Source organism: Cheilinus undulatus, linkage group 18, assembly GCF_018320785.1.
Source record: "Cheilinus undulatus linkage group 18, ASM1832078v1, whole genome shotgun sequence".
In the NCBI taxonomy this organism is placed as follows: Eukaryota; Metazoa; Chordata; class Actinopteri; order Labriformes; family Labridae; genus Cheilinus; species Cheilinus undulatus.
Window position 1 is genome coordinate 21119286 of NC_054882.1, and position 16419 is coordinate 21135704.

General features: G+C 36.8%; 1 protein-coding gene across 1 annotated transcript in view; it reads right to left on the reverse strand.

Moving 5' to 3' along the window:
* Window positions 1-7262: 7262 nt before the first annotated feature.
* The window catches only part of bahd1 (bromo adjacent homology domain containing 1), a 60162-nt gene continuing 51005 nt past the window's right edge, over window positions 7263-16419 (reverse strand). Inside the window, exons 6-7 of the mRNA XM_041812271.1 lie at window positions 15655-15746; window positions 7263-15452 (exon numbers count right to left, since the gene is read on the reverse strand). Of these exons, the coding sequence (XP_041668205.1) occupies window positions 15260-15452; window positions 15655-15746 (285 nt within the window). The 3' untranslated portion in view covers window positions 7263-15259. The remainder of the gene's footprint in view (window positions 15453-15654; window positions 15747-16419) is intronic.

The window sequence follows — 16419 nt, forward strand, 5'->3', positions numbered from 1 at the left end:
TGGAAAGACACTGTAAATACCATTCACTCAGCTCTTAAGTCACGTGTTTGATTCTGGACAAGATGTTGCGTTTATAGCAAACTTAAGCTAGCGACGTAGAGGTCTTAACCAGCCGAGTTTGTCTGCTAAATGATAAATGTTTTGAGCAATTATAATTTGATGTATAACTCATATTTACACATTTAAAAGTAAAGCTTGACGCTCTATGTTCTCTTCTTTAACTTCAGCTGCACACTGCTACCTGTCATTAGCATATCTAAGTCCGTGAATAACTGTCTGCTACTGTTAGCTTTGCTGAGGTGAAACAATTTTTGGATCAAACCAACTACAGGGAGGGGGAGACTCAAAATTAAGGTATGAAATGTAGTATTTGAAGGGGAACATGTCCAAACTGAAATGCTATTTATTTATCATTGATACATTTTACACAAAATAAAAGTTTTCAAATAACTGGAGAAAAATACAGTGAGGTTTTAAAAGATCTGGGGATGCTGGAACCCCACCAGTTTAAATGGGCATGACGGTCTGCATGTGCATTTTAAGATTACTGCAAATTTCTAAAACTGTAGCCTACATTTATTTGTCTTTACTGTGAATGTTTACTACCTAGTATATTTGGATAATAATACGTTTGCTTCATATAGTGCATGTAATATCTGATTTTTTTGGCAGTCTTTGACAAATTCTCACACATTCTGCTTTAATGGTGACATTTGATGAGTTTAGTGCAGTATCAGAAAAAAATGAAGTGTATTTGATGTCAACTTTAGATGTTTAGAGAGTGGTTTATTTCTACATGTTGTAATTCCTTGATTTGTAAATTTATGATCAATGCAAGAAAAGATTCTTGATTTGATTGTCACTGTTAATGGTGTGCAGATTAAAGCTCCTGTGAGAAACTTAAAGTTTGTGTTAATTTGGCTCCCCTGTTGACAAAATGCTACTTCTTATTTCTTTGATTTTTTTTTTTTTTTTTGTACACAAAATTATGTCGCATTTCTGCTGTGCTATTGGCTCAACTCATCTCGATTCTGCACCTGTCAATTATTAGCCACACCTGTCAGTTTTCCCTTTTCGTAACCAAATGTCAGCCATTTTTTGCATACTTTTTTTCCTGGTTTGTTGTAGGGGCGCTATTGTAACAATTTATTAAAATCTTAAAAATTAAGAAAATAATAATGTGCACAAATCAAAGTTGTTGCTCATTACTAACATGATCAAGGGTTGGTAATTACCCTCAAGGAAATTAATTTGTATTTAGTATATGAAAAAAAATTATTCACATGACAATTTTTAAAATTTAAACTGGCATTGGAAGGGTTAAATTCCTTAAAATCAATCAGTTGTTACTATTTATGATCAGGTCTGATCTTGATCAAGAAATAAATGATTAAGAAAAAGGGGGATTTCCTTATTTTGCGTGCAATTTTTTGTTTCTATTTATGTATGGTGTCTTTTTGAACCACTTAGACCCTGAGTGTAACAATTTATTGAAATCTTAAAATAAAAGAAATCATAAAAATAAAATGTATTCCTCTTTCTTAATATCTTCAGGGCTGTGATAATCTCCTTCAAGGAAATTCAATGTACATAGTATATAAAAATATTTCTTTTGTGTGTGTGTGTGTTTTTAACACATTTTTCTTTTTTGCTTTTAAACTGGCATTGAAAGGATTAAATTCCTAAAAATTAAACAATATTTGTTATTGATGCTCATGTCTGATCTTTATTGAAAAATTAAGATAAAAAGTGGAGATTTCCTATCATTGTAAGGTATTTTTATTGCTATGTATGTATGGGGTCCTTTATTTGCCATTAACACTATCAGAGCAAGTATAGAGTATATAAGTATAAAATCAAAGTTGTTGCCCATATTAATATATTGGCAACAACTGATAATCTGATAATCCCCTTCAAGAAAAAATTGAAAGGGTCAAATTCCTCAAAATTAATTAATATTTGATATTTACGATCAGCTCTGATCTTGATTAAATATATTAATGATAAAAAAGTTGGAAAGAATATTGTTGTTTATGTACAGTGCCATTTTTCAATTTTGCTATGTTGCACACAGATGCTACAGTAAAAGAAAAAAAAGATTGTCATACTCATTTATCTACTCTCATTAACCCATCATGACAAAGTGAGAAAAGAATTTTTTTTTTTTTCTAGTAAATAAATAAAAAACTAATTGACAAATCCCATCAACATAAGTTTTCAGAGCCAAACACTTGAGATTTCTCTCAGGTTCCTCTCAGGTTCTATACCTTGACTGGAGTCCACCTGTGGTAAATTAACTTGATTGGACATGATTTGCAAAGGCACTCCCCTCTCTATAGAGGGCCTCACAGCTGACAATGTATATCGGAGAAAAAACAAAGCCATGAGTCTAAAGAACTGCCTGCAGAGCTCAGAGGCAGGATTGCTGCACAGATCTGTGGATGGCTACGAAAGCATTCTGCTGTACTGAAGGTTCCCGAGAGCTCAGTGACCTCCATTATTCTCAAATGGAAGAGGTTTGGAACAACCAGGACTCTTCCAAGAGCTGGATGCCCACCCAAACTGAGCAATCGGGGAGAATTCCCTTAGTAAGAGAAGCGACTAAACCTCGATGGTCACTCTGAGCTCCAGAGATCCTGTGTGGAGATGGAACAAGGTTCCAGAAGGATTTGGGCTAGACAAAAACCTCTCCTCAGTGCAAAACACCAAGTCAGCTTTTTTTTTTTTTTTTATGGTCATTTTTCAGAGTAAAACCACAGGATTTAGTCCCAGATGGTGATGATTTTCTAGCCCTGAGAGTGGAGGTGCAGATGCCACAGTCTGAAAACAACAGGAGGTGTTAAAGAGACACTCGTGAGCCTGGATGATCTCAAGGAGATGCGACTATTGTCACCTCAACTAATGGGGGCATTAAACAGCCCACATGAAATGAATTTTAGGCAAACCATGGATCTACTTAAGCAGACTTCTATCCTCTTGTCTGTGAACATCCTTTATGAAAATGCAAATGTGAGCAGGCTTAATAAAGTCTTCACATGCAAATGTTCGTGCTGTTCATACAATAAGCAGGTTACGTTTGAGTGAGCTGTATGAATGCAGGAGAGATGATTGTCCTCTTTTACTCTAAAAACTGAAGTGCAGCAGAAACAACATGAGCAGAAGAACAATAGGAACCAATTTCTTCAAGGATATGCTGTTCTGACGTGAACTCTCACAGCACAAAGACAAACAGCATGCAAGCAACGCAACAACAATTCAGGAACAACCTTTCAAAGAATGGAGAGAAGATCCAACCACACTGTCACTTGCTTTTATCATTTTTCTGCCTTTCTAAAGGCAAAAACAAAAACCATCTTTATGAGTCTGATTTAATCTTTTTGTTTGTTTTATGGGCCTGAAAACATGTCCATTTGCTTTCATATTTCTTTCGACACAGCTAGTGAAATTTGCAACAGTAAAAATAAAAAAGCAGGAGCAAACTACTACAGCCACTGTAAATCTTCTGGGAGGTAAAGCCATTGTGCTTTAACTATTATGATTCAGTAAATTACTATAATAGGAGGAAACTACAGAAGCATTGTCAAACTGGAGTGAGTCTGTCTGTGTAAAGCCTTGCAGGTGTGCAACTTAAACACCTCAGGACATTTTCTAAAATACACACCTCTGCACAACTTGTGCAACATGCTGAAATCACATTTCAGGCCATTTCTCCTCTTCAGACAGAGCAGACGCACAGGGAAATCTAATCCTGGGGATGTCACTCTATTGATTTTTGGTTCCTTGTGTTTCTGAGTTCCTGTTCTCTTTTCCTTCTCTTGTTTTTCAAACTCCAGGTGTGTTTTACACTTCTAACTGTCTCCTGTTTTAGTCTCTGTGTAATTTGAATGTTTCCCACTTTATTTTTTTATTTAAACCTCTTCTGTTCCCATTTTCTTTGTGTGCTTCTCCATAGTGCACTTTATGGACAAAAGCATCATATTCACATAAATGAACTTTAATATAATATGGAGTTTCCCCCTCAGCTGTAACAGCCTCCACTCTTCTTGGAAGGCTATATGCACAAAAGTATTTGGGCACAGCTGTCATTGAATTCAGGGTATTTCAATCAGACTGATTTCTAAAGGTGTATAAATCAAACACTTAGCCATGCAGGCTTCATTTACAAACATTTGTGATACTAAATAAGTCACTCTGAAGAGCTCAGTGACTTCTACTGACTTCTACTTCTACTGTGATGACGCCACCTTTGTAGTAACACTGTTATTTATATGTCATCCCTGTGGGATATTCCACTGTAATTTGTAGGTGATATCATTAGAAAGTGGAAGAGTTTAGGAACAACAGCAACTCAGCCACGAAGAAGCAGAAGACCATGTAGAATCAGAAGGCGGGGTCAATCACTGCTAAGGCGCATCATGTGTAAAAGTTGCCAACACTGCTGATTTCACAGCTGAAGAGATCTGATCTTCCACTGCCATTAATGTAAGCACAAAAACGATGCAGAGGGAGCTTCATGAAATGGGTTTCCATGGCAGAGCAGCTGCATGCAAGCCTCGCATCACCAAGCGTGGATCGAGTGGTGTAAAACACACTGATACTGGACTGTGGAGCAGTGTAACCATGGTCTGTGGAGTGATGAATCACGCTCCTCTGTCTTGCAGTCAGATGGGCATGTCTGGGTTCGGTGGATAGTGGGAGAACGTTACCTGCCTGTCTATATTGTGCCAGCTGTGAAGCTGGGCGGAGGGATAATTGATATGGGTTTTTTTCAGGGTTTGGCTTAGGCCCCTTATCTCCAGTAAAGGCCAGTCCTAATGCTTCAGCATACCAAGACATGTTGATCAATGCTATGCTCCCAACTTTGTGGCAACAGTTTGGGGAAGGCCGTTTTCCATTCCAACATGACTGTTCCCCAGTGCACAAAGCAAAGCATCTTTAATGACATGGTTTCATGAGTTTAGTGTGGAAGAACTTGACTGGCCCATACGGACCACTGACCTCAACCCTATCAAACACCTTCAGGGTGAACTGGAATGGAGACTGTGAGCCAGGCCTTCTCCTCCAACATCAGTGCCTGACCTCATAAATACTCAACAAAATCCCACAGAAAGTTTTTGAAAATTCCCCCTAAAATTAGCAAAAAATTCCTAACTAATATCGACTAAACTCCTGTGCACTCTCTAACTTGAAAATTGAAAAATAATGAAAAAAATTTGTTCAAAATTCAGAACATTTTCAGGGCATTTTGCTTGGAATTTCCCAGACACAGACATTTTAAAATTTCTAGAAAATGTCTGAAAGGTTCTAAATATTTGAAATTGAAAATGTATGAACATTCCTCCCAAAAGGTCTATTCAGAAGTTCCTCAAGTGTTTGGGGATATTACAGTTAAAAAAAAAAAGAAAATGATTTTCTCAAAGTGTCGAAAAACATTTAGAATTAAAATCCTACTGAAAATACTTGAAAATTACCCAAAAGTTTCAGGAGAAAATGTATGAAAATTTTCAGGTTTGATTGATTTGTGCTAAAAATCTTGTAAAACTCCTCTGAAAATTCCTGAAGAAATCCAAAAAGCTGAGGAAAATTTCTGCCGAAAAAGTTCTTGAAAAATTCTGATAAAGATTTGTACAATTTAAGCTGAAAATAGATAAACCCATAAGAAAAAAACCCATAAAAGTAACAAATTATAATTTATTTAGAATATCAAATATTAATTTTTCATAATCCTGTTACATTTGCAGAAAATTTCCTGTTAAAAATCCTGCTTATATTTCTTTGAAATTTTTTAAAAGTTTCTTAGAGGTCCTGGTGAAACACCCAACAAGCATTCAGAAATTTTTTCTCAAACATCTAGCTTTTAGTTTCCATTTTCCTATGAACTTATGTGTATTAAGGCTGAAAAGAATTTCCACTTTAAAAAAAATACAATCAAATTCCTAGGAGCTTTCAAAAGGTCATGTAATGCCTGCTGAAAAATGTTAAATTTTGTTGTCCAAAAACACACTGATAACCCTCTTAAACTTTCCTTAAAGTCTTTCAAGATTTCAGCCAAAATTCACAAGGGAAATATGCCTTCCACATCCCAAAAGTTTCTTAGAATTCCTGAGGAATTTCTGAGGTTTCGTAGAATATTTCCATTTTCCTGATTGAAATTCCTCCAAATTTTCTGAGTGTTTCTGATAAGTCCCATAAAAATTCCCATTTCTTTTATATGAGTACTTTTACAAAATGTTCTTGCTGAAAAAGTTTTCAACAGTTTCCACAGAAAACTCTTAATTCTAAGAGTGCCCCACTTAATTTTCCCTGGTGAAAATCCTGTAAAAATTTCAGAAATTTAAGTCTGATAATTTCTCAAAATGTCTCTGAAATTTTGTTTGCAGCTGAAAAAATAAAAAAAAAATGTGTCAAAATTCCAGATTAAGAATTCTGTAATATCCCTAAAAATGATAAATAATAAAAATTACAGTATACAGATTGCAACTACTTCAAGCTGTTATAAGTCCAATTTAATTTTTGCCCTAGGTATTCCTTGTCCCCCCTACACTCAGTAATTCATCCACAGATGGAGAAACAGAAAACAATCCTGCATGATGTATTGATGGAAGCAGCTGATCTCTCTACCTCTTATCCCTCCCATTTGTTCTCTTAAAGATGCAAATATTTCTCCTGTTCCTGGTTTTTAACCGCGTACCTGATTGAAGAGTGTCAGAGGCCTCATACATATTCATCTGAGACCTGATTGTTGACTTGATTTACAATGTCTGCTTTGAGTACACTCCCACTTGTTTTCCTTGTCATGACATGCATAACTGATGAATGGGATCAGAACCATGTCAAGTGGAAACACAGATACATTTTTAAAAAGTAGAAACAATGGGGGCAAAGTTTGAGACAATTAAAAAAACAGAGGTTTTAATTTGTACCATTATTTGTGTTTTTCATGATAATAAAGTTAGATTCTATAATTCAGATTATTTTAATGTAGCAGAAAGGTATGTCTGGGTTCAGTCATTGAATTCTTTCCCTTTAAAAGAGAGGCAACATCAGGAGTCACTCCATCAGTCTATAATTATAAAGAACACAATATTCAACACATTTATAGTCATTTCTTCATGTAACATCTAAGCACGCTGATCCCTGTTATGATGTATTTTATCTGAGTGAGCCATCATGTGGACAAAACTGAACACTACAGCTCTGAACCTGGAGAGAGAACTCGATTAATCATACACCACTTGTAAAAAACAGATCTGAAACACATGTCAAACTCATATATTATTTATTACAATTAAATATTTTTCTTATATTACAGAGGTCCATTTGAAACCATACAAATAATCTGTGCTGTGATTAATATTCCCAAGATATTTCCAAAACGCCATGCAAAGAATATGAACAGAAATTCACATCAGAAGAAACAGAGGTTTTTGTACACCTTGGGGATAATGAGATTCTAGTTTAAATACTCCTACCCACCCTGTCTCTATTTGGTGCAAACATTTCTTTGTGGTGATCCAATCAGCGAAAATGAAAGGCATTTGGAAGATGGGTTAACAACAGTGACTGCTCATCCTTCTTTTTGTGGAAAGAGCTCGGAATAAAGACGGGTTAATGGGAACAGGCACAGAGGACCAATTAAGACATAATTATCACACATCTTGATTAAACATAATTAGTCTGCTGAAGGATTCCTGAGGCATTAATGTGTGCTGTGTGCGGTTTATCCAAAACACCCGCTGGGAGTTTGTAATCGCAGAACCAAATAGAACCAAATGTAGTTTACCATATTCTATTACCATATTCGTAGCAGTGTGGGCTTTACTGCTGTTATTGACTGTTGTTTTAAGAAATGATTCCGTCAGGAAATGACTGATCTGATGACTGAGAGAGGCAAAGTGAAATGGTGGGATCTTTTCTTTCCATTTCAGCCTGAAATGTCAAAACTAAATGTAAAAAATAATGCATCAAAGAGTAAAGCATGAAAAAATAATACTGTGATTTTAACTTTAATCAATTAAAATGTAGAAGAACAGCTTGATTTTGTAAAGGAAGAAGGCTGTAAGTAATTTTTACTTTGACTTCTAACAAGTCATAGGACTGGAACAGTCATAAAAATTTTTTAGCACATCTGTCACACGGTCTTTTATTACTTTGTGACTTCTAACTCAAACACGTTTGGGTTGGGCAGCAGGACAATGATCTAAAACCCACCAGTAAGTCCACTTCTGAATGGCTTGAAAAAAAGGTTTTGGAGTAGCCTAGTCAAAGTCCAGCCTTAAATCCAATTGAGATGTGTGGCATGACCTTAAACAGGCCGTTCATGCTTAAAAACCCTCCAAAGGCTGAATTAAAAAAATCTGCAAAGAGAAGAGTGGGTGAAAACTCCTCCACATTGATGTGTAAGATTCATTGCCAGTTATCATGAACGCTTGCTTGCAGTTGTTCACCTGAGACACAGTCTCTTTCAAAACAGAAACACACTGAAACTTTCAAAATAAAATTGGATTACACTGTTCAGGGTAAGAGTTAAGGTACGCGTTAGGATACCAAAAGTTTCAGGATAAAAACCTGACCTGCAAAACTTCATAAAAAATAAAGTAAAATATAGCCGAGTAAACAGTCTGCTTACAGGAAGAAAGCTCTTCCTCTGTGAAAGGATTCGAACACAGCAAGCATAGCTTATGTAGCTCCATTAGCTGTGTAAGCTACGTAAATAATGTAGCTACAAAGTTTACATGGCTACATTGCTAAGCTAAAAAAGTGGCTTTATAAGGATGTTCTCTATGTAGCTATGTTAACTTAAGCTACGTTTCCTAAAACTAACATTGCTAAAGCTAACGAGCCATCCTTCGTACTACTTCTAAAACCAGTCTATACATAACTTAATCCCAGATTTTACGTTTATAGCCTGTTGCAACAGCTTTGCGTAATTTCTGCCTTAAGTTATGGTGTAAAGTCCACACTAAACCCTACGTTGATTCTAGTTAAGTTCTAACTTAAGTTGTCATTGTTCAGTTGCACCACAGATACTAAAGGTTGATCTTAACTAGTAGAGATTTACGTCCAAACTAAACAAAACATTGTCGCAGTGTGACGTTTTCTCTTACCTCAACCAGTCACTGAAAAGCATTTTTAACCCAGTGTTTGCTACAGAAGCTAAAGGCCAAAACTAACGTACGCTAACTGACGTCAATCCTCAAACCACATCCAGTGTGGATGATAAATATGACAAGGCATTTTGCATATGTGAGTATTGAAGCCTACAGCCCAAACCTAGAGCCAGTATAAAATCACAACACTGACATCAAGTGATGAATTCACTGATAACACAAGATAATTCAACAGCAGATGTTGGAAATTATCTCCGCTCATGGAAAACAACAGTGTTACTGATCATGGAGAGCACAGTGCTGACATCAAATTGCTGGTAAAATCCTAAACTCCTCGTCATCCTCCGGTGGGTTATTCCTTCTCTCAGAACTATCACCATGACAGCCATAATCTACAGAGGACTTTACACCTAGTAGGAGGTAGGTGTACGATTTAAGATATAACTTAGGCCTACGTTGAAACTATCACATCTGGTGCAACACCTAAAATGTTAGGAGAGTGTAAACTCCGTCGTAAGTAAGAACTTATGTTCAAACCAGGCAACGTTTGAACTTACGCACAGCTGGTGCAACCCATAGCGGATCTTTTCTGTTTCATTTATGAAATGTTGCTTTGTTTGCAATATGTCTTGCATAACTAAAAGACTCTGTTCATAAATAAAGTTGAATTGCAAAAAAAAAACAAAAAAAAAAAAACTTAAAGTTTGTACCAGCAATTTACGGCACATCCACTAAAAGAGACTGTGTTGTTTGTCTGTATGTTTTAGAAGTTGTTTTTTCTGAACTCAACTTCATAAACAAAATTTGGCAGTTACATTTATGAAAAAATACTGGAAAAATTACAGACAGCAACGTTTCTTAAATAAAATAAAAGAGAAAAGAAACCTCCAGCAACACTTGTAGTTAAAAGAACAACCGACGCGTTTTGGCATGTAGCCTTCATCAGGGTCATCAATCAGGGTCATCAACCAGGGTCATCAATCAGGGTCATCGACCCAGATAAGGGCTACATGCTGAAACGCGTCGGTCTAATAAAGTTGTTCTTTTAACTACAAGTGCTGCCGGAGATTTCTGTTCTCCTCAAGACCCTCCTCATCCTCCATGCACCTTGGGAGTTGGTGAAGTTGTGCCAGATTTACCCACTTTAAATAAAACAAAAAAAGGTCAAACATCTAATCTGTGATTAATTTATGTATAGACCGGTTTTAAGTAGTGGCTTGATTTAGCTTCATTAGCTTTAGCTAAAGCTAACATAGCTACGCTATGCTTGCCACGTAGTTAACATAACTATATATGCCAATGTAGCAACATTAGCCTAAGCAATGTAAGTTTAAGCAATGTAGCTAAATTAGCTTCAGCTACATAAGCTATGTTGCATATGTAGCTGACATAGCTAATGCAGCTTCATTTGCTTTAGTTTTGTTAGCTGTATTGGTGTTTTCATGGAGAACAAAGGTGTTTTCCTGTAAGCAGACCGTTAACTCGGCTTTATAAAACGTCTTGTAATCAGGTTTGGCAGGTCAGGTTTTTGACTTTGGACTTTTGGTATCCTAACCCCTACCCTAAAGCTAACTGGAAGTTTAATTTTATTTTGAAGGTTTTAGCTTGCATTTCCCTTCTGACAGAGGCGGCGTCTTACTGTAGTGGTCTGAAAGAGAGACGTCTGCAGCTAGGCTGCCTTGGGTTAGAGGCAGTTGCTTTTCACATAGGGTCAGGTAGGTTTGGATGGCTTTTTGTCCCTTGATGAATGAAATCATCATTTAGAACTGCATTTTATATAAAATTGGGTTATCTTTGTTTAATATGAAAAATTATTTGATGATATGAAGCATTTAAGTGTGTGACAAATATGCAAAAAACAAAAACAAATTGAGAAAAGGGAATATACTTTGCCCCTCCACAGGGCAGAGTCAAGAGATGTTTAAAGAGGATTCAATCGGCTCTATATGACTTAAAGTTCATTTTCTTTTAACTTTTAAAAACAATGGGATTTTTTCCCCAAGTGTCATGTGGTTAATAATGAAGAACACTTAAATGTTGGGCTAACTTGGGCTGACTTTTATTAAATAAAGGTTTCTGATAAAGATTCAGTTTTGCCTGTAAGATCCCATAAGACCACATGAAGGTGCTAAAGCATCTAAAGCATAAAGGAATCACAATCAGCAGACTAAAAAGCTTCATTTCCCCAGGCTGCATTGGTACACATTTCTAAATGAAAGGCTGGGAATGTTTTCTAAGGCAGCAAGATAAAGGGCACAGGCTAGTGGCAAGGTGAGTTAAATCATTGTAGCATTCAGCATTTAAAGGTGTAGAGGCAAAGCGTCATCGTCAGAGGAGAGGTGAAAGGAGAATGACAGGAAGCTGGGAACGACAAAGGTACATTTTGGTCCTACGGGGTAAGAATCTCTCCTAACATGTTTGCAGGCGTCCTTCAAGGTCTGAGATCCTCCAAAACACTCCAAATGTGTCCTTGTATCTGCGCCGAGGACTCCAACGTCTCAACAACACATTTAGGAAGTTTGAACCGGGCAGGCAAGCTCAATCAATCACAGAACTATAAATGACTCTCATCTGAGACAGTGCAGCTAAAAGGAGAGACAACTTTAACCTCCTTCTATTTAGGAGTGAAAGCCACTCGTCTACAACTGTAGTCTTTAAAATCATCTTTTGAAAATAAATTATATTTTCATCTGAGTACAGAAATAAATACATATCTTCTCTCAAACATAGGAATGAATCATCATCACAGATCTAAATGCTACACTCGGTACATTACTCACCATCTCATTGGTGAACAAACAAGAATATAAGTGACTAACTGATGCCATCTGCCATAAACAGACACTCATCCAGAAATATAAATGCAAATATACAGTCAGCTGAGGCCAGAGTCTAATCACACCTCTGGCAAACAGCTTTGACAAAGTAAAATACTCCTAAGAATTGGCATAACAAAAATCCTCTCAATGCAACTGGACATCTTCACACTGCAACAATAAGCAAACTAAACTGTGCTTTCTCTATGAGTGCAGTTCTCTTTTGCATGAAAATCACCACAAATTTGGATTGTAGAGCAACAGATATGACACGAAAGCTAGAATTATCCTCGAAACTCACAAGAAGTGTAACCAAAAATTTCCACATAATTTCCAAATTTTATAACTTGCTGTGTAATCAGTCAGTGGTCAAAAGGGAGTTCAGTCCATCTTTCTCATCAAAGACTTTCATGACAGGATAAAATAAAAGAAGAATGCAGGATTTTGGTTTGTTAATTGGCTTAATTTCAAGATTCAGATGAGATTGTTAATAACACTCCCATGTGATCCTATCTTGTGTCTTATGCACGGTTGTTTTTGCATTCAACTACTTAATGTTTAAAGGTGACATGCATACATTTTCCAATATAGTCCTCTATAGTCTGAAAAAAAAGGCTTTGCCATACTTTGGTCGAAATATAATATAAATCAAGCACCAGAGGATTTTTTTGACCCTGTATAAACCAGCTCTGAACAACCTTTCTTAGAACACTTTGATGCGTGTAACCCTTTAAATGCAAATGAGCTCATTCTGACCCCGCCCCCTCTTCATTGTGGTAGGCCAGCAAAAGTACAGCTTCTGAGCACTTTTTTGGCGTAAAAGTTGAGCAAAGTATTGACTGAGATTTTTAGTGAAATTGAACATAACAGGAGACAAAACGTTACCTACACTAATAGAGGTGTGGAATGGTCTTCATATACAAAAAGACAGTTTGGCAAATTTTGCATTAAAATATGAACACGCAAAAGTGTGTGCCAAAGTTGTCCCCAGACCTCTGACGACTAATCAAAAGGAAAAACATAAGTTTGTGGAGACATTTTGGAACAAATTGTAGAAAATACTTGACTTTGTTTTTTTTTTTTAAAGTGGAGCAACTTTAAAAAATGCTAATCATTAGCAGAAGCGCCTTAGCAGAAGCATGTGAAAACAGAGAGTATTCACCCATTCCTTTTTGCATAGTATTAATAAATGAATGACTGATGACCATAATCAACATTTAAATAAAAAAGCTAAACAAAGTAGTGGTATTCACCGGGACAGCCATATAGGCATCAAGAATATTTGCTTTTAAAAGAGGAAACAGCGGAGAGTTTTGTCCTGGTTGATTTGATGACCGACTACCTGCCTTTTAGATCCCCTCCCAGCATCCCTTTTTTAAAACATGATCTTCTTTCTGTTGTTAATTACTCTCTACAGACAGGTGTCCTCCCTTCTGCTTTTCAGACTTCTACAGTCAAACCTCTTTTGGATGCATCACTACCCAACAATTACATACCTGTATCTAATTTACTATTCTTAAGTAAAATTTTAGAATATTGTTTTTAACCAGTTAAATAATTTTATTAATTCTCGTAATATTTAGGGATTGTATCATTCTGGTATTAGGAAGAATCGCAGTACAGAGACAGCTCTAGTTAAAACTGTCAATAACCTGAGGTGCAACATAGATAATAAATCCCCCTCTGTTTTAGTTTTACTGGACCTGAGTGCAGTATTTCATACAGTAGATTCTTAAACTACATAATTTTATTGGCATCTCTGCTGCTGTTTTGAACTGGTTAAAATCTTACCTTACTATCAAAGTTTTATGTGAATCTCTGGGATTGTTCGTTTAACTTTTATTTAATGAAATGCGGGGTTCCCCAAGGTTTAATTTTAGGCACTACCTTTTTTTAACCTTTATATGCCACCTTTAAGGAATGTCAGAAGGCACAGCATTTCCACAGGTATGCTGATGACACTCAGCTGTGCATCGCTGTGTCTCCTGATGACACAGGGTCACTTGATGCCCTTTTCAAACTATATTTTATACATTAACTCATGTATAGCAGAGAACCTTTTACAGCTCAACCAGAACAAACTCAGGTTCTGGTCATTGGTACAGGGCTAAGAGAGAGAAAGTGGTCAATGGATAGGGTGGGTTAGGTTGGGCTGTTGTCAGGACATTTCTTTTTTTTTTTTTGTGTGTGTGTACACTTTGTGCTGCGTTGTTGTGTATGAAAAGTGCTGTACAAATAAAGACTGATTGATTGATTGATTAAGGCTTTCACAAGTGTTAAGATCACTGCCTGTGTGCTAGCAGGAACGCCTCTTTCAGTTTTCACAAGTTTCTCAGTTTGTGAGTGCCCTCACAGTGGCTTGGCTCATTTGACAGAGCAACCGACATTTATGTTAAGTAAGAAAATTCTATTACAGGACTTTCCGTCCCTTTTATGGCTTCAAAACACAACTAGAATTTCAATAACAACTAACATGCACAGTGCCAACACAGGCACTTCTGCTTCCACTGTTGCAAGTGACGTCATAGAAGTCACGTTTCTGCAAAACCAAGACTATACGTCACCTTCATCCCCATCTTGATACTACGCTACGCTAGCAGTAGTTTCATATCTACCGTACAGACATGAGAGAGGTATTGGTCTTCTCATCTGAATCTGAGGGAAACATCTAAATGCTCCATATGTTTCTTTGCATATAAGTGAGAACATAAAGGTTATTTTTGTGGTATTTCTGCCATGTAGAGTCTGTATTTCTACATTCAGATGGACAGAAAGCAACTGTAATTTTCAGGGAAATCTAAAAGACAGATGTGATGATGTCCTCAGCCACGGAGACATTATTGTTTTTCCTTTCTTCTAAAGGACTAAAGGTGCACAATATACCTCAAATCTTTCAACCACAACAATTATTGAGGCACATTACGCATCTGAAATCTGTCAGACAGTCAACATGAAACACCGACCTCTGTTCATATCTAGCAAATGTCACATTTCTAAGAGCTACAGTAGCGTTTTCTACAGCAGAGAAGGTTCAAGGTTCTTCACACAGCTTCTACAACACCAGAGAGCCATGTATGATAACGACCATTTACAACGCCATATTAACCCTTTTACAATATGTCAGACCATTACCCTCTAAATAAATGTGACATGGACGTGTAAACAAGAGTTTAAAAACAAGAATGAGTTAATCTCCAAATCCTTCCACCTAAACTTCCAGTTCCTCTCACACAGGCAGCAGATCAGTTTGTAGCTAATTGAACTTGTGGTGGATGAAACCGGAGTTGCATCATCTCACATCCCATCAGGTTATGTGTAATTTCATGTCACATGCTACTGCAGGTTTTTGAGCAGGCGTCCGTAGCGGAAGTCGTAGGCGTGTCGACAGAAAAACACCAGCTCTGGGTCGACATCATCGGGCACACAGTGGTGGGTGGGCATGGCATTGCCAACAACGGGTGGCACCAGGAGGGAGGCGGCACACTCACGTACACCCTCCCTACGGCGTTTTACCAAGGCACAAAATCTGGGTGAAACACAAGTACAGAATGTCAAAATTAACCGCTTTCATAAATGTTCAGAAGAACAATTAAAGAAACTTCTTCTTAGCTTCAAACTGTGATTTTTCTGTTAAAAATCATGCATTTTTACTCAGTGAATGTTCTTATCTTTCAAAAGCAACATGTGTCATGCAAAGATAAAACACAAATGAGCTCTTTTCTTCTTACCGGCAATACTGTGCCAATGTTAGGACATAGCATTTGTCTTCAATACAGGCCACACTGTTGACATCCTGGTGACGAGATGCAAAAATCTCATTCTGGAAGAAGAAAAGATTATGCTTGAGTTTCAATTTGCTCCAAACCCACAAACAAAACCCATTAAACCCGACTTAAACTTCAGCATCATAGTTATGCTGTAGCATACGCCGTAAGTCTGTGTAGACCTGAACCAGACAAAGAAGCCAACACATGTGGCTGACATGCTTCCTAACTGCACAAGGAAGACTGTAGGCCCTGTGATTGGTCTGCTGATAAACATGGGGTGACTGCAAGTCCACAACTACTGTCTGCCTTTAAAAAGTATTCACTCCCTAGCATGTTTTACCCTGTAACTGATTTTTGTAGATCAATCTTGGTCAATATATTAAAAAAAAAAAAAAAGCATCAGTTATTTACTAGATGCATCTCTGGGTGCAACCACAGCACTGAGTCAATATTAAGGGGGTGAATACTTATGCAGTCCCTTATTTTACATTACATATTTTTATTTAATTAATATAACTGAAGAAATTTGTTTTCACTTTGACATTAGAAAGTTTTTGTTTGTCAAAAAGCCAAACTATATTGACCTTCATTGATTTATAAAATCAATAAAAGGGTAAAAGAACAGCATGGGAAGATTTTACTTGGTCAAGCACTTTCTGTATTTAGTAGACCTTTTCCCTGTAGCAGAAAAATAGCCTTATCTTGACTGGGACAAAAAGTCCCAGG